Here is a 17,214-nt window from a genome sequence, read left to right on the forward strand (position 1 = left end):
CATACCCACAGACATAGACACAGACACCCACACGAACTCATCATAATCCGGTGAAACTCCCCCCCGCTCAACCATGTCGCAATTGAAGAAATCAAACCTCAACTCGGTGAAGGACTTGCAGAAAACAACCGACGAGCACCTCGGCTCCGTGTTGACACAATTGGGATACGAAGAATCGTTCAAGTTGATCGATTTGAAGTTGGGCTTGGGGTTAGTCAGTGTCTTGATAGCGGGACTATTATTCGTTGCCGACAAGAAATTCCAGTTCAAAGATATCTACAGTATCACCGTTGTCTGCTGCGTTGTCTATTCTGTGCTCAATGCAGCCATATTGGCGATAAATTACCGATACAAAAACGTCAAGTATGTGGGCTACGATTCCAAGGGCAACAAGCTCACGTTGGCGACGGAGACAAAGAAATATGAGCCTGTGTACTACCTCAGTGTTGATTTGAATGGCAGGAAACACTCCACTTCCATACCATTCAACAAGTTTTTCGACGCAGTGGGATATTTCATCAGGGATGAATTCACCAAGGAGCTATCGGAAGAGATTAGCAAAAAAAACCAGTAAATAAAGAAAAAAGAATGAAGAAGTGAAGAAATTATAGGGTCTCTTTTGTTAGGTCTCTTTTATTTTATCGTCCATTTCGCTAATCCAGCGGCAAAAGTCCTGTATGAACATGGGAGCTGTTCTCACGCCCGGTAGGAAACTGGCGTAGATGGGCTTGGCGAGACAGCCCATGTACCCCTTATTTACTCTTTCGACAATTATTCCGGCTAGCTTCACGTGGCTTACAACAGGCGCGACGAGTTGCTTTGTCGGTGTAACGTCTTTGAACAACTCGGTATCCATTTGTCCCGGAGTCACCAACAAAAGTCTGATTTTGGGGTACTCCTTGAGTTCTTGCTGGAGCGACTCGTGAAACATGATCTGGGCCGCTTTCGACGCCGAGTATATCGACAAGTTCCTAGGCGCAAACACGCCTAGAATGGACGAGACGGTAACGAGGGATAATTGGCCCATCTCGTTGTGCTGCAAGTGGTTAGAGATGACCTTTTGTAGAATCAACACCTGCAGCAAGGTGTTGACGTTGAAAATCAGCTTGACTCGGGAAAAGTCCAAGTTGATCATCGCCTTATTGTCTCTGATTCCAGCATTGTTGACGAGCACGGAAATGAACCGGTTAGCGCTGCGCAACTCGCGGAGCAAATTGTCCACGGTGTCACTAATATCCTCCTCATTGCCCAAATCACAGGGAAGATAATACAAGTTGGGCCCCGCTAGCAACTTTGAAGGAGGAGCGACTCGGTCTAGCACGTAAACCGTGGCCTGCTTCTCCATGAGGGCTTTTGTTATTTCCAACCCGAGACCGTTGGATCCTCCCGTCACCAACGCGACGTCAGACAGCCCGAGTTTCTCCCATTCTCCATTTGGAAAGTTATACGACACCAAGTAGCCCACAAACATGACGATCGAAGAGGCTATCGAGATAGCAAGTAGGTAGTAGGCGGGGAAGCTGAGGAGCCTGAAACTAAAGGTGTTAGCACTGAGCACATGTGGGTGGATTTCTGCATACGATAGTAAAAACGCAACAAGCGCAATAACGTCAACGACGAGCAACGCTTTTAACCAAGAGCTGCTGTTGCCTCCCACGGACTGCCTGGAGGACATATCCACATATAACTGTTGATAATGGCTCGGTGACTAGCAAATCTGGCTCAGAAAAAGAGGTGAATGTACGGAGAGGCTACAAGCATATTTTTTTTTTTTTGGCTCTATTTGGTCTCGTATAATCAATAGGTCTGCTGGTGTGAGCCATGTGAAGCCACCTCTCGAGGCTAGTTGGTTTTTTCACCGTATCCTCTAGCGATGCCTGCCCTGCCTTCTTCAACAGCAGCGCCCTCCTCGGTGTCGTCTTTGTAGTAGTCGCTTCCTAGTCCGGTCCAGTGTCTGTTCTGCAAATGGATAGCAGAAGTGCTGACCGTGTTTCGTATCGACACGGTATTGGAAAACCGCTGCACAAGCTCACTATTTTGCGGAGTTTCATCGTTCTTGATTGCGAGGTGGTCCACTTGCCTCAACGGCCTAGATGTGCTCACGTATTTACCAGTGACAGGGTCAAACTCTGGCTCGTCGTCGGAGCTTCTGTTGGAGTCATTGCTCTCGTGAGTGGCATTCTCATACTCGGCAATGACGCTGTTGTAGTCAGTGACCCATTTGCCCGTCCAAGTGACTTCGTCGCTCAAGCCGAGTAAGAGCTCAAACGGGGTGACGATTGGCTTGAAGAATTCATTTACTTCATCCAAGATTATCCCCAGATGGTCACAGCCAAGGATGCACCAGACATCGATGCTTTCGAAATTTGCCAATTTTGCAACATTGGGCTTCCCCACTACAAACGTGTAGTGCTTCTTACCGGCGGCTTTGATCGCTTCTTTGATCGTGTTTATGAGGAGTTTGGTGTTGGATAGCGATAGCGTGTTTACAAGAATTCCAATTGTGCCCGCGCTTTTTGCCTTGTAGACGTACCGATATCGTCTCATCAAGTTTGGAAAAGGTCCATTGGAAATGCAATTGGACGCGGGGTCGAACAAGGTGACGGACGCAAACGAGGTGGTGAGCTGCAACAAACGCGGCGGATGCGGCACGGTGATGTGGAATAACTGGGCCTGCGTGGTGTCCTTGATGGAAAGGGCGCGGTTGAAATGAGTGTGAATGCTGGGGGTCTGCTGGTAATCGATAATCTTGGAGCTGGAGGTCAAGTCGGCGACAGTGAGGTTTTCATACTCGGGGAGACGGCTCTTTAGCTCGCCGAGTATATAGGTGTGTGGGGCATCAGCCATCAAAACCACCTTCTCCTCTACCCCAAATTTCCCCTTGAGCTCCTCAACCACGCGATCCACGTCTACCTTGGGCTTCCCCAAGACGTATATTGCCTCCAATTTTGCAACCTCGTTCAAACAGGCTTCTCCAAAATGAACAACGAGGTCGCTGTTCACGTGCTCGGCAGCCACTTCATCAATGCAACACTCCGAATACGACGTGTCCGCAAGGATCCATATCTTTTGAGTGTGATTATTTGCTCCCGCTGGGTTTAGCTTCTTTTGAAGATGATGAACAACCGTGGCCGAGTCGCATATCAAACTGTCGGGGAACTGCAAGGTTATGCGCTTGTATTTCATCAAACCGTCGTCATTTGTCTCTTGGAGCTTTTCCACCAACTGGTCGAGCGAGTAGTATTGGCGTATTCTGGCTGCCACTTCTTCAAGATCATCAGCGTCTTGCAAATCTAGATGCCTCCTCTCTTTTCTAGTGGATTGGACTTTGCTGTATGAAAAACTAGAGTCATCCTGATACGTGGAAAGGACGGGAGCCACTTTTTCTTCCGAAGGCATGTGTTCCCTGAGATGAAATCACGGTCCAGAGGTCAAGTTGAGAAATCCCCCCCCTCCACTCATCACCAGTCTTCGATGAGGTCATATTCAAGCCGCACACACGCCAAAATAGGAAACCAACATAGGAACCTCCCCCCAAACATAGAGCAGTGAAATCATCATCCATATCTATTCTTCAAGTCACAAGTCTATAAACCAAGAAGTTGAACACTTACAAATCACCAGCCCACTCAGCAGGCATGGCTCTGAATACCGTAACTTGGCCGCTTTTCAAACTCGCCAACACGTACAGTCCTTGCACAACTTTTCTGACCCCATTCACGTTTTGCTCAAGAACCGTCAACGTGCCGTTATAGCTATCGACAACGACGCTTGTGTGGTCGGGCATGCCGACTGTTTGAGTGACCCCATTAGGAGAGACAAACTTGCACTCCCTAAACTGTAAAATATCACCACGTCTCACGTCATCTAAAGGAGCACTAGCGTTCCCGTTGCCGAGCTTGTAGATTGGATATCCATGAATGTAATACTGAGAAACAAACGCGTGTTTTCCGCAACCTTTTTCCAAAGCGAATTTTGCCAAATCCCAGCACTCTCCGCTGCCAACCTGCTTCCCCTGGTTATGCTCGCACCAGGACGCGACGTATTCCCCGAACTTCTGGTTTTGAGCAACTAGATACTCTTTTGTGACTGGAACCTGGAGGGGGCTTTCAACGTACTTCTCTATCGACACCCGCGCATCTTGTGGCCTGTTTGTGTGCCATTCAAACTTGTAGGACAAAATCGAGAGATCTTGCAATCTGAGCGTCAAAATTCTGGTGTTGTTGAGCGAAGAAGATATGGATGTGGATGTCTGATAGTTGAGTCCCTGTAGGGAAGGGGGTAGCTGCAACGGCCCTTGGCTGGAAAACCACCCTGACCCCAAGTCAAGGTCAAGTTGAGGTGGCCCTGGCCGCGATGCTGGCGGCAAGGGAGCCCTTGACCGACTATAGGCTGGCTTGGGACCCTGGCTTTGTGCCGGTCCAGCCTCCTCCAAATTGGTTCTTGAGGGTATAGCGGCTGGCTGTGATGAAGCTGGACTTTGTGCTGGCTGGTTTTGGTTCGTATTGTGAAATGTTCCTGCACTAGCAACTAAAGCTGCCGGCTTAGCCTTGACCACGGGCGGCGGCGGCTTCTTTTTCCCCTGCGGAGCTTCTGATGGACTGGTGTTGAATTTCTTTTTGAAAATGCTCTCCAACTCGCTAATCTGGGAGTTTGCCAGAGAGTTTCTCTCTACATCTGGTCTCTTTGCCGGTTTGGGAGGAGCTGGTTTTGCAATCGGGATACCGAGCGATGAGGAGGAGGTGGCAGCGGAGGGGGAGGAGTAGGAGTAGGAAGAGTTCACGCTTGAAATGTGAGGTGGTGGGGGATCAGCCTGCGCGGGCTGCACAGTTGGCCTCCTTGCAGGAAGATTTGGTTGTTGAATAGTCGTCTCAGTAGAAGGTGTGCCAGGGTGCAGCCTTCTTGGAGGAAGATTGGGTATCGCACCCTGGCTTGGAGATGGGTTCGTTTGCGAAGCAGGCGTAGCGGCGGTCGGCCTTCTTGGGGGGAGGTGAGGTATCGCGGCTGTTTGTGAATGGTGATTTGCATCCACTGCTGCTCCATAATCATACGTTGCGGAGGCGGTGGAGGAGACTCCACTATCATAAGGTGGAGGGGCGTTGACATGAGGTTCTGGAAACAGACCACCCTGGCTAGTCGGAGGCATTGTTGTTGGTTGATTCGACAAAGGTTTCCGAGTTGGCAAGGCAGGAGGAGGGGCGTTACCCACGGCAGGCACCGACTCAACAGGTTGATTCTGATATTGCGGCTGATATGCTTGCTGTTGAGGCTGTTGAGGCTGCGGAACACTTTGCTGAGACGGCGGGGCATACTTTGACGCTTCTCCCGGTTTCAGGATCTGATGAGTCTGGACGTTGCGTTTCGGTGGCTCTGGAAACGACTGAAGCTTGTCCTTGCTGGGGAGCGGTTTAAACCTGTACTCAGCGGTCTCTGTTGGTTCGGGACCATCATGACTCTTGCTTGGTTCACCAGTTCTGTCCTTGTAGTACGAATACCCTTTCTTCGACAAGCTCTTGGATCCGCGGAACGCCGCTGCCCCGATGGTCTTTAATTGATCAGCCATTGGAGAAAATTTGAGTTCTGGAATGGCAAATGTGAATAACTCGAGAAGAAGAAGAAGAGTTGGTGAACTTCGCAATATTTATCCACCACTGCGACAGCACACTTTTTGCTCGTGTGGATGCTACGAATGCCACAACAGACAGTCAAGAAACACGCAGTCAACAAAAACAGGATGTTACTGTCACTGTCAAAGCACAACCCGGCGGTGATAACGGCAGCAGAGAGGAATGTGACTGCAGATCTTGCAAGTTTACCGGCCACCGCAAGGCCGTCCGTGCTGTGAATCTACAAGTGACGAAAGGGCGCGAGGCAGAGGCTATGCACAAAGGACGGACCAAAGTGCTGCAAAACAGACAAATCACGGCCATACACGTTTCCTATAACCCGCTTTTGAACCAAGCACAAGCATCATGAGCCAGAAGCAATGAAGAGTAAACTCTGAAGCAATCAAGAGCGTGAAAGTGGTCCTTGAGTCTTTGAGATGAGGCTTGGTTGGTGTGGGTCACGTGCACCCGCGCTACCAATCAACACGGAAACGGATGATGAGGAACCCCCCCCCCCCCCCCCCCCATGTGGTTGATCTTCTTGTCTGACCAAGTCTTCTCCAACAAGCATAGACACAGCTGGTGCTTTAATCGTTTCCCCGGATCGTTTATCGAGATCTTCAGCGTCTGAATACTGTTCTACTTCGTCGAAAAGAGAAAAAAAAGAGGCCAAAAAAAGCACAACTTGTTCTATCAACTAGTTTCCTCTCTGAAATTGTCATTCTTGCGGTAAAGTTATTGACCATGTCCCCGTCCGGTAATTGATATATATCTAGGATACCACAACTGGCTGATAGATTAAGCAGAGAGCCACAAACAGGGAGTGCACAAGCAGATGGCCAAGGCACTTTCTCACACATTAGTAATTTTTCACCACCATAAGATAAACCAGATTAGATGTCAGAAGCCCCAGGTCAAACCCCGAGCTTGTTGAGGAGGGCCACCACGATGTTGAAGCGGGCAAGAACGGTTCTCCAGCCTACTCATCCCATTATACCGAAGCTCGACGAGAGCCACGAGGAGTTGCTTTCGCCGTTGCTAGTGGATACCAAGGCCACGCTGGTGAGCAAGAGATTCATGGTGCTGTCCAGCTTGGACGTGCCCATGGTAGTGTTGAACCTCAACGTGAGGCCGGGCGAGCGGCACTTTGTCACCTGGTTCATCATTTCTTCGTATTTCCCCTTGATTGCAGCGTGTCTTGGCCCGTTGGCAAATATGATCAGCATCGTAGCCCTCATCCAGCATTGGAGACAGGACAAGGTAACTGGAGAGTTGTTGCCCGACCCGCGGCACGTGATGGTTTTGAACGGACTATCGTTGGCGTTGGGTGTTCTCGGCAACATTTCGTTGTTGATGAACTTTTCAAGATCGGTGAAGTACTTGATTACCCAGTGCATCTCCATCTGCTGCTGGTTTTGTGCGTCGATGCTTTTGGTGGCAGCGATGTTGATAACCAGGTACAGGGAGATGGGGACGCTGCTGAGCTTGGCTCTATCGGAGGGTTTCTACTTTGCCTGCTTCACCGCTGGCTACTACTTTCTGTGCATGATCATTCTTTTGGTCAACTTTGCCGGCTACAAGTTGAAAAAATACCCCGCGACATTCAATTTGGACCAAAAGCAAAGGACGTTGATGTTTTACACGATATTGTTTGCCATGTGGGCCGTGGCTGGCGCAGTATCCATGAGCCATTTGATCAAGGACTTGACCTACGGGCTGTCCTTGTACTATTGCATAGTCAGCTTCTTGACGGTGGGGCTTGGAGACATCTTGCCCGAGACGGCAGCTGCCAAGGCCATGGCTCTTGTTTTTTCCTTGGGAGGTGTGTTGATCATGGGGCTAATTATCGCAACTTTGCGCTCGGTCATCCTTGCCTCGGCGTCGCCGGCGATCATCTGGGATGCAACAGAAGTTGCGCGAATCAAATGTCTTTGCGAACTCAAAAGGGAAAACCGCCGGTTGTCGCCCGATGACTCCTACCAGAAGATGCGCCGTATTCGCCATCACGTGCATAAGAAGCACAACACCTTTTCGCTGATCTTGACGATACTAGTGTTTATCCTGTTTTGGCTTATAGGAGGGCTAATATTCCACTACGTTGAGCACTGGTCGTGCTACAATGCCTTTTATTTCTGCTCGCTTTGTCTATTGACAATAGGGTACGGGGACTTTGCTCCTCTGACCAGGCTTGGCCGATGTTTCTTTGTCAGCTGGGCCATTACGGCGGTGCCCATGATGACGATATTGATATCGAGTGTCGGTGATTCGCTATACTCCGGGATCAACAGCTTTAGTGCCATTTTCACCAATTTCATGATTCCGATTGATGCAAACGGCGAGTTGAACAAGTTGCTCAATCGCCAGGCGAAGGAGGAGGAGAACGAAAACCAGGTGGGGATGAATGGGTTGTCTAGAGTTGAAGAAGATCTTCTCAAGCTCGAAGGTGACGATGAGGCTGAAGACGAAGCCGCTAGCCACGGAATCCACCGGTTGAGCTACGATTCAACTCTGGAAACGGCCAACTCGACTCTGGTTGGCGTCAACAAGATTAGACGACGACTAGTTCGCCAGAAAAGTTCTCATGAACAGCTTTTGGGGTACCTAGAGAGACTCAAACCGCTAATATCCGACGGCATCCAGAGCCCCGACAAAAAATATACTTTTCAGGAATGGAACACAGCATACAAGACGTTGGAGTTGAAGAAAGTCCCCGATGATGTTGAAATGGAAGACTACGGAGGTTTTTGGCTCGGACAGTATAGCCCCTTGCGACTACCTTTGAAAGAGCCAAACTACCTAATGTTGAGGGTATACTACAAGATTGAAGAGTCGTTGGCGACAATTGTTGAGTCTGAAAGACAGGAATTGCAGAGCATCAATGAGTTGGAGGACGATAGGCCGCGAGCGAAAGATAGCAAGCCAGTATAACGACAATAGAAATATAGAGAGAGCACATTATAATCTAAACAGCCACTAGTCGAACCAAATCTAGCGAGCTAATATAAATTGGTCCGACTTCTTGTAGCTTTTGGCATCGACGAGTTATGGGAGATAACGGCTCCAATATTTTTTCATTCTGGAGAGCCGCGCGTGCGCCTTATCTTCCCTCCATCAAGAAATACGACGAAGACGAGTGAATATCACCTCCACAACCTATTAGACCCTACACCTACACCTACGCCCACTCACAGTCATTTTCGTTGCCATAGCCATAGCTGGAGCCAATTCTGCAAGCAGTTGCGCCGCAAAACCACCGAGGCACGCAATACAACCCAACCATGGACACCTCACACAATGGCCAAGATGGCCACAAGCCAACACACGGGGAACAAGAAGAAGAAGAAGAAGAACAACCCACCACACGGAAGCCGTATTTTGTAACGTTCGACATTAAGTACATCACGTTTCTATTTGTCGGGTTGGCGCTATTATGGCCCTGGAACTGTTTTCTTTCAGCCTCGGCGTTCTACTCGTCGAGATTCTATGCGTCGCCAGCATTGAGTCTGATATATTCGCCCACGATGATGAGCATTTCGACGATAACTTCCACGGTGGGCAGCTACATCCTTTCGCAAAAACAGAGTGGCGTCAACTACAGGTCCCGAGTGCAAACAGGGTTGAGCGTGACGATTGTTATTTTCGTTGTCATGGCGTTGACGAGTGTTGCTCCCCTCTTTTTGCACATGGGCGACACGGTTTTTTTCGCGATATTGATGACGATGGTGTTTATGTCGGCTTTGGCTACGTGTCTCGCCCAGAATGGCACTATGGCGATTGTCAATGTGTTGGGAAGCATCTACGCCAACTCGGTCATGGTGGGCCAAGCTGTCGCGGGGGTTTTACCTTCCATCGCGTTGATTATTTCCGTGATTCTTGCCGGGGAGCAGGCGATGGAAGTTCACGAGATCAAGCCCGATTTCGGCATTTTCTGGTACTTTTTAACTTCGAGCATCGTGTGCATCCTTGCGCTTGCCTTGTTTTTCATCAGCAGAGACAAAAAAGAGGCTTCTTACCTGGGGCTCGCGGAGGCAATGGTGAGTCAACACGAGGAGTCGCCGGAAGAGGAGTTGGAGACGCAGAAGAAATTTGTGCCGTTTGCGGTGCTATGGTCAAAGCTCAAGTACATTGCAATGACGATTTTTCTCACCTTTAGCATCACGCTTAGTTTTCCCGTGTTTGCATCGGTGGTGCAGTCAACCAACGCAAAGCTGAAGGTCTTGTCTCGGGTTTTCATCCCAAGCATCTACCTCATTTGGAACGTGGGCGACTTGTTGGGGCGCATATTGTGTGGATATCCACGCTTGCGCATGTTGATCACCAACCCGCGCACCTTGCTTGTGTACTCCATTGCAAGGCTCGTTTTCATCCCGTTGTTTATGACGTGCAACATCCACCCAGGCAAGGCGGACCCCCTTATTAACTCCGACTTGTGGTACATCTTGCTCCAGCTTCTCTTTGGCGTGTCCAACGGCCAGTTGTGCACTTCATCCTTCATGGTGGTTGGTGATTTCTGCGACACCGACGACGAGAAAGAAGCGGCAGGAGGCTTCACTGCGGTCTTTTTGAGCGTGGGGTTGGCCGTGGGCAGTGTCCTTAGCTATCTCCTCCTCCTTGTAGTGAACTGAACCTGTGGGGAGGACGCTCTTTTTTATACATAAATATATTCATTTAGACACACTGACAAAGAGTGGCATCTCTGTTGGCCCCTATAAAGTAATATGGGAGATCTGACGTTGAGGCTAAAGAGGAATCTGACCGTCTCATCTGGATCAACGCCACCCCATCATCTCCGCCCGACTTCACCAAAAGAAACCTCCCTTGCTTCATAACGAATTCCAATTTTTCTTTTGGTTCAACTTCGACATTAACGTTGGAACTGGCACACACACACACACCCATATACTTCCAGGACCTTGCCCACCCATGGGACCCCATGCCGGCCCGGGGTAAGCGCCGGACCTAACCCCCGTCGTCCAACCTCAAAGCAAAAGACGAGCCGCTGATAATTTTCAAGTGCCGTTGGTCGACGGAGAAAGGAAGAGGGGACATGTAGCGGAGAAAAACCGGCCAGGGGGGGTTTTTCTCCGCTCCTTTTTCTTGCAAATATAACCTGTGGGGGAAAACCAACTTGTATCCACTTCTTTTCACTTCTTTTCAGTTCCTTTTTGCTCAGGACCCGTGTAGTAGAGATGAAGTTTTCGGAACTGGTGGTGAAGAGCCTTAGCGGGAAGCTTGACAAGTTGCTCGACGAAGTTGTGGCTCATGATGCCGGCAAGGAGCCAGCGATTATCGCACCCGCATGCACCATGGGAGTCACCGACGTGCAACACACCGTCTACCTCAACACCAAGGGGGTCACCAACTTGAACCAGCCGGAGCCGGCTACGAACGAGCATCAGTATGCGTTGTTCTCGTGCACAAAGTCGATGACGGTGATGGCGGCGTTGATCTTGTACGAGCGGGGCCAGTTGAGTTTGGATGCTCCCGTGAGCAGGTATTTCCCCGAGTTTGCAAGCATTGGCTTGTTGGAGGCGGGCGTTGTTGATAGGAAGACGGGCACCTTCCTCAAGCCGTTGCAAGCGCCCAAGACGCAGGTGACGGCCAAGCACTTGATGACGCACACAAGCGGCTTTTCCTACGGGTTCATCCACCCCGACTATTTCGCGTTGATTACAAAGGGAGAGAAGATGGACCCGGTTGACCCCGTCATGGATTTTTTTTTCAAAAAGACGCCCTTGGTGCATGAGCCGGGGAGTGCATGGATGTATGGACACAGCATTGACTGGCTCGGGTTTATTATTGAGAAGATCAGCGGGGTCAAGCTCAGCGAGTTCTTGCAACGCGAGGTGTTTGGCCCCGTGGGAATGGCCTCGTGCACATTTCACAAAAAGACAGTGGAGAACTTGGTGAGGGTGCACTATAGGAAAGACGACGAGTCGTTGAAGTTGCAGGAGCGTTTTTCGTTGAGCTTGGATCCCAAGTTGGACTTGGGGGGACAAGGCTGCTATGGTACCGTTGGTGATTATTTGAAGTTTATCCGCGTGTGGCTCAATTATGGGTTCAGTCCCGATAGTGGCAACCGCATACTCTCAGAGTCAACCGTGAGATACGCGATTCGAAACCACCTCCCTGAGAACATCCATCTCGAGTTTATTGGAGTGGCACATAACGCAATTGACGACGATGACCCAGGGAAAAAACAGGACGGCTGGACCTTGACGGGGAATGCATACTGTTCAAACAACCTCCCCACTGGAAGACCCAAGGGATCAATTTACTGGGGCGGGTTGGCAAACTTGAGCTATTGGATTGACTTTGAGAATGAAATCGGCGGGTTCTATGCCGTGCAGGTGTTGCCATACATGGACGAGTACAATGTCGAGTATATCGAGAAGTTTGAATCCAGCGTTTACGGCGCTTTGAAAGAGAGCAAATCCTCAACCGGGAAGCTTTAAACTGTTGGCTTTAGAATCACCGATGAGATGAGTGTGTAGAGAGAACCCCAGAAACAGGACCTTCGAAGCAACTGGAATCACTTTTTTTTTTTTTTAAAACATAAATTTACAAAAGAAGATATTTATCAAAGCATTGGATGGGGCAAGCATGCTCTTCCGGCCAAAAGTAGCTCGACTCTTCTATCTTCTACGGACGGCTAGTATGGTTAAAGGTCGGGTTGGTTGTGGCGCTGTATACTGGCTATTTTTCTGCAAAAAACTGGCCAACTTGGAGCTTAATGAGCGTGCATCCGGTTTCCACCACCACTAACCTCTCGTAACCTCAATTGATGAAGATGTTGGTGTTCATTATCGTCTTTACTGTGGTGGTTGTTTCACGTCAAACTGGCTTCCGTGTTGAAAGCAAAACGAAAACGCTACACGAGATTCAACAAAATGCGGCATCCCGGCTCCGCCCACATTCCACACACTTTGACATACACACCACACCAACACCATAGAGGAGGAACAGAGACGCCAGATCCACGATAAAACCCTCGAGAAGATATGCCACAGGAGTACCAGAGACTAGGCACGGGCTCCAGCCGGTCTCGGAACGAGGAAGAGACTTTTCCCTCGAGCCCTCCGCGATATAACGATATCGACGGCAACTACGAACGAAACGAGTCGTCGTCAGCTTACATGGAGCAGTTTGAGATAGAAGAGCCGGTGGAGGAGCAGTCGCTACTAAATAGAGCCCATTCGTTTTCCAAAAAGTTTGCCAACAACGTGCAAACACGAATAATCCACCCCGTCACGCGCATGATCGACCCAATATACGAAGGGTACAAGTTCTTGCAGTTGCAATACGAGAGACTGATACTCAAGCTCGGGAACCCGTTGGTCATCAAGCGGTTGCTCTACGTGTTGGTCATGATGGTCATTGTGTTTGGGATATCCAAGTATGGCTCGAACGACACCCTTTCCGGCGTCACTTCAGGATTCGCCAGAGGCAAGTTTTACGACGTTGAGAAACTAGCGGGGACAGTGGGGAAATTGATCGATACCAAGGCCATGAAAGAGCACCTTGAGTATTTTTCGTCCATACCGCACATGAGTGGCTCCAAAGGAGACTTGGCCTTGGCCAGGTACATTGAAAAGTATATGAAGAATAACGGTTTGCACAACGTTGAAATCAACGAGTTTCAAAGTTTCATAAACTACCCCAGCAAGAAGGATACATTTCTACGGCTAGCCGATGGCTCGTTCGAGGCGACATTGTTTGAGAAACATAACGAAAACATGGAGTTTCTTTCGTTCAACCCGAACGGGTTGAACACGGTGGAAACAATCACCACCGAGTATTTGTATGTGAATTTCGGCCGAGACGAGGATTTCCAGCGATTGACTGAACACGGGGTCAACGTCAAGGGCAAGATTCTCTTGGTCAAATATGGAGGCAACGTTCCCGAACCAAATAAAATTTTTACCGCTGCCAAGCATGAAGCGAAAGCAGTGGTGTTTATCACTCCCAAGCTCGAGGCGCTGGATAATGCAATCCAAAGAAGCAATGTTGGCTTGACAAGAATGGCCTCGGGCGACATTCTAACTCCCGGCTGGTCCTCGGAAGACGGCTACGTCTCGAGGTTGTCTTGGGAAAAGTCGGAAATAACCCCCAAAATACCATCCATCCCCATTTCGTGGAAAGACGGGCAAGCACTCGTCAAGAAATTGTCTGGTGGCTTCAATTTCGAAGACGGCAGCAGTGGAGATGGCAATTCGCCCTCACCCAAATTGAACCTCAAAGTAAGCGACACCGATAGACCTGTTCACCCTATCTGGAATGTGGTTGGACTGATTGGTGGTCGCGAACAAGGCGAAAAGGGCGTCATTATAGGATCGCAGCGAGACGCCCTCTGTTACGGAACCATGGGATGCAACACCGGGGTGGCCGCGTTCCTTGAGCTTATTAAAATATTCACATCATTGCAAAGGCGATACCAATGGTCGCCATCGAGATCGATCCATTTTGTCTCGTTTGATGCCACAGATTATAATCTTGCCGGATCAACCGAGTGGATTGAAAACCGCAAGGAGCCGTTGAGAAAAGACGGCTATCTCTATATCGACCTCAGCGATTTGGTCACGGGGGACGAACTTCACATCAACATGCACCCATTCTTGAAAGAAGTGCTCCATGACGCACTTGGCAAAGTAACCACGGGCGACAAGACATTGCTCAGTTTGATAGAAAGCCAAGGCGGTGCAAGCATCGAGAATACCTTTATGGAAACGAAAAACTACTTGCCATTCATCAATCTTGTGAATATGCCGGCTTTGGAAGTCAAATACCGAGGCAAGAACAACCAGGTCAAGAACACGTGCTACGACAATTTCCAGCACTTTGAAGATTCCGATATTGACCGCCTGATGCTGAAGCACTCGCAGCTCGTTGAGCTCATAGCACGAATAGTCATGGAGTTTGCCGAGGCGCCATGGATACCGTACAACTTTCTCGACCTCAGTGACATGTTGAATTCATACGAGCAAGACTTGGAAAAGTACGCGTCGTCGATCACAGCTTCACTCACCGTGAAGCCGCTTCTCCACTATGATGGACTCAAGCGGTCGATAGCGTTGCTCAAAGACGTCAGCAGCCAATACCACCAGTGGGTCTCCGATTGGAAGCTGTTTATTTTTGAAAGCGGCGGGCTCGAGCCGCCCATGTATAGCATGATGAGATGGAGATGGAATGATAACATGATTGATTTCAATAGCAACTTGCTCAAACGCGAGATCCACCCAAAGAGGCCCGGTTACAAGAACATGCTATTTGGATTGCCATTTAATGCTCCAGCTGATGATCCTGGTGAATTTGCATGGAACACAATGCCGTTCATTCGAGAGGCTTTATCTCAGGGAGATTTCAGCCGGGCACAAGAGGAAATCAACTTGTTGGCTTTAGCCCTAGAAGACGCTGCCAAATCGTATCTGAATCTACATTAGAATGATGAAACAAGACACAAGAAGTACACAGAATATACCAAATACACAGAAATTAGAACCACCTTCTCCTCTTTTTGACTTCAAGAGCAACTTGTGGCTCTATTACACCGCTCTATAACTCTAGAAATTACTCTCCCCAATTCTACTGTTCAACAATTCTCAACAAATCTTCAAGATACCGATCCTCATGGCCCAACTCTCGCACAGATTCCACCAACTTGACCAAATACTCGATGTTTTTCCCACTGGGTCCAATGCTATGTCGGATAACGTCAGCAGTATCTTCAATCCGTTCAGGCCCAACAAAACTCTCCAATTCGAGTCCACCAATGTAAACAGAACTTTCAATATACAACCCGCCTTCATCTTCCGCAACGCCCGGCACATCCCCAGCCCCCTTCTCCTTCTGATCTCGATCTAAGTAAAACTTGATGCGATGCAAAGAATACCCATTCTGCTCCCTCAAGTCCAAATAAGCGCGCACCGCCTCGACATATTGCGCCTCGACGAAATAAGCACATCCGCAAACTTTCAAATCCCCCTCGTGCAAATCATCAATATCCAAACATGGTTCCTCGCGACGCATCTCGTACGCGAGCAAATCATGATACCTGAACCGCTCATCAACCAATTGCTCCAACGAAATTAGCGTCGCGACGCGGCCGGGCGCCTCGCGGGTGCCGCGGTGGTCGTTCGAGCTCTGCCAAAAGCGCCGGATGTAGCCCTGGATTACACCGGTGATTCTGCGAGATGTGTGTGGCGGCGGCTTGAATATGAGGGAGCCGTAGCCTATGATCCACATTCCTTGCGGCTCGTCGCGTGTCATCGTTGCAAAGGATGGGTGAGTTTGCGGATGATGGTTGGGGTGTGGTATGGTGGAAAAGTGTTGCAAATTTCGTCTATGCGCCACCAGCCGTTTTTCCGCGCCGATCACCTCTACAAGATGGAACGGAGCGCATATGACACCATTCATCTTTACCAATGATCACAGCTGATCTGATCTTCTTGCTCAATGAGAGTTGGGTTTATAACAAGGGCATTTAAATACTTCAATATTTCATCTAGAGCATCATACGAGTTTTTTTACTCTTTTTTTTTGCACATATCACCTCCAAAGCTTTCATCCCAGGTCACTTTCCAAGGATGAAGCGGTTAAGACGGTGTGTCACACGTAGGTGAACTTGAAGGCCATCTTGACAGTCTCAACAAAGCGTTCTCTCAAATCAGCACGTTTCAAAAACGGCATGCTTCCGAAAACCAAGATCGCCAACACAATCAACACCATGTAGTTTCTCTCCATATAACGCATAACCAATCTGGTCAAGTACTTCAACCTAACCACCAAGTCCTCTCGCCCATTACCACGGCTTTTCTTCTTCTTGACGACACTTTCGCGTTTATCATCCGTGCTATACCCCAGCTGGATCTCGCGGATGGAACGATACTTCAACTGCGACTCCCTCGCCAACTTGCGAGCTTCGTTAGCCTCACGCTCGCGCAACTCCAGTTTCCGTTTCTCATCCTCCAAACGCTTGAGCTCGACCCGCCGTTCGCGATCCTGGCTCTCTGTCTTGATCCTAGCCAACTTCTCGCGTGCCTCTGCATCATCATCACCATCACCAGCTAGCAACGCCGCGGCGTCATCGAACCTGTTGAACACCGGCAAGATTTCAAACACGGCGAGATCACGCAACTTCGCAGCGTATTTATCCCCCGCGTCGAGCCGCGCAACTGAACCCACCACGTCGCGAATATACTCCGCTTCATCACTGATCAAATCTCGATTGGAGATCATCATCAAGTGGAAGTTGTACATGATTTCACACGGCACACGCGCGTCCCAAATCGAGCGGATCAAGTTGGTGACTTCGTTCGACGAGATCGAGTTGCGGGCAACGTTGGCCTGCACCGCGTCCAACCTGTGGTCCTTCAAACATACCCCCGTGACCACAAGATACAAGGAGATGATCTTCACTAGCAAGTTGTGCGATATGGTGCCTTGGCGGTACTCGGCGAACGAGCAACGGTAGAGCTGATGCGATAATCGGAACGCTAGCGGGAAGCTTTTGTTTATGAACTGCTTGAGCGCAAGCTTGTAGTTGCGCTCTATCTGCTTATTGCCGTTTGTCGCATTGAGGGTTGTTGACGTGTCCATCGTGCTAACAGGT

General features: G+C 49.4%; 10 protein-coding genes across 10 annotated transcripts; 5 read left to right on the top strand and 5 right to left on the bottom strand. All coding sequences in view use genetic code 12, as the record gives it.

The window, feature by feature from the left end:
- Positions 1 to 73: 73 nt before the first annotated feature.
- On the top strand, positions 74 to 574 carry LODBEIA_P49320 (uncharacterized protein; the record flags this gene model as incomplete). The annotated part of the gene is made up of 1 exon (XM_066975208.1): positions 74 to 574. The coding sequence occupies one exon, from the start codon at positions 74 to 76 to the stop codon at positions 572 to 574; it is 501 nt and encodes a 166-aa protein (XP_066831870.1).
- A 48-nt stretch (positions 575 to 622) lies between these two features.
- LODBEIA_P49330 (uncharacterized protein) lies at positions 623 to 1,675 on the bottom strand (the record flags this gene model as incomplete). The annotated part of the gene is made up of 1 exon (XM_066975209.1): positions 623 to 1,675. One exon carries the CDS (start codon positions 1,673 to 1,675, stop codon positions 623 to 625), a length of 1,053 nt encoding a protein of 350 aa, XP_066831871.1.
- A 167-nt stretch (positions 1,676 to 1,842) lies between these two features.
- LODBEIA_P49340 (uncharacterized protein) lies at positions 1,843 to 3,399 on the bottom strand (the record flags this gene model as incomplete). Its single annotated transcript, XM_066975210.1, has 1 exon — positions 1,843 to 3,399. The coding sequence occupies one exon, from the start codon at positions 3,397 to 3,399 to the stop codon at positions 1,843 to 1,845; it is 1,557 nt and encodes a 518-aa protein (XP_066831872.1).
- Positions 3,400 to 3,610: 211 nt separating this feature from the next.
- LODBEIA_P49350 (uncharacterized protein) lies at positions 3,611 to 5,563 on the bottom strand (the record flags this gene model as incomplete). Its single annotated transcript, XM_066975211.1, has 1 exon — positions 3,611 to 5,563. The coding sequence occupies one exon, from the start codon at positions 5,561 to 5,563 to the stop codon at positions 3,611 to 3,613; it is 1,953 nt and encodes a 650-aa protein (XP_066831873.1).
- Positions 5,564 to 6,503: 940 nt separating this feature from the next.
- On the top strand, positions 6,504 to 8,534 carry LODBEIA_P49360 (uncharacterized protein; the record flags this gene model as incomplete). Its single annotated transcript, XM_066975212.1, has 1 exon — positions 6,504 to 8,534. One exon carries the CDS (start codon positions 6,504 to 6,506, stop codon positions 8,532 to 8,534), a length of 2,031 nt encoding a protein of 676 aa, XP_066831874.1.
- A 350-nt stretch (positions 8,535 to 8,884) lies between these two features.
- On the top strand, positions 8,885 to 10,231 carry LODBEIA_P49370 (uncharacterized protein; the record flags this gene model as incomplete). Its single annotated transcript, XM_066975213.1, has 1 exon — positions 8,885 to 10,231. One exon carries the CDS (start codon positions 8,885 to 8,887, stop codon positions 10,229 to 10,231), a length of 1,347 nt encoding a protein of 448 aa, XP_066831875.1.
- Positions 10,232 to 10,795: 564 nt separating this feature from the next.
- On the top strand, positions 10,796 to 12,061 carry LODBEIA_P49380 (uncharacterized protein; the record flags this gene model as incomplete). Its single annotated transcript, XM_066975214.1, has 1 exon — positions 10,796 to 12,061. The coding sequence occupies one exon, from the start codon at positions 10,796 to 10,798 to the stop codon at positions 12,059 to 12,061; it is 1,266 nt and encodes a 421-aa protein (XP_066831876.1).
- Positions 12,062 to 12,607: 546 nt separating this feature from the next.
- On the top strand, positions 12,608 to 15,046 carry LODBEIA_P49390 (uncharacterized protein; the record flags this gene model as incomplete). The annotated part of the gene is made up of 1 exon (XM_066975215.1): positions 12,608 to 15,046. One exon carries the CDS (start codon positions 12,608 to 12,610, stop codon positions 15,044 to 15,046), a length of 2,439 nt encoding a protein of 812 aa, XP_066831877.1.
- Positions 15,047 to 15,188: 142 nt separating this feature from the next.
- On the bottom strand, positions 15,189 to 16,019 carry LODBEIA_P49400 (uncharacterized protein; the record flags this gene model as incomplete). The annotated part of the gene is made up of 1 exon (XM_066975217.1): positions 15,189 to 16,019. One exon carries the CDS (start codon positions 16,017 to 16,019, stop codon positions 15,189 to 15,191), a length of 831 nt encoding a protein of 276 aa, XP_066831878.1.
- Positions 16,020 to 16,211: 192 nt separating this feature from the next.
- On the bottom strand, positions 16,212 to 17,201 carry LODBEIA_P49410 (uncharacterized protein; the record flags this gene model as incomplete). The annotated part of the gene is made up of 1 exon (XM_066975218.1): positions 16,212 to 17,201. The coding sequence occupies one exon, from the start codon at positions 17,199 to 17,201 to the stop codon at positions 16,212 to 16,214; it is 990 nt and encodes a 329-aa protein (XP_066831879.1).
- Positions 17,202 to 17,214: the final 13 nt, after the last annotated feature.

The sequence above is a fragment of the Lodderomyces beijingensis genome, assembly GCF_963989305.1.
Source record: "Lodderomyces beijingensis strain CBS 14171 genome assembly, chromosome: 6".
Classification (NCBI taxonomy): Eukaryota; Fungi; Ascomycota; class Pichiomycetes; order Serinales; family Debaryomycetaceae; genus Lodderomyces; species Lodderomyces beijingensis.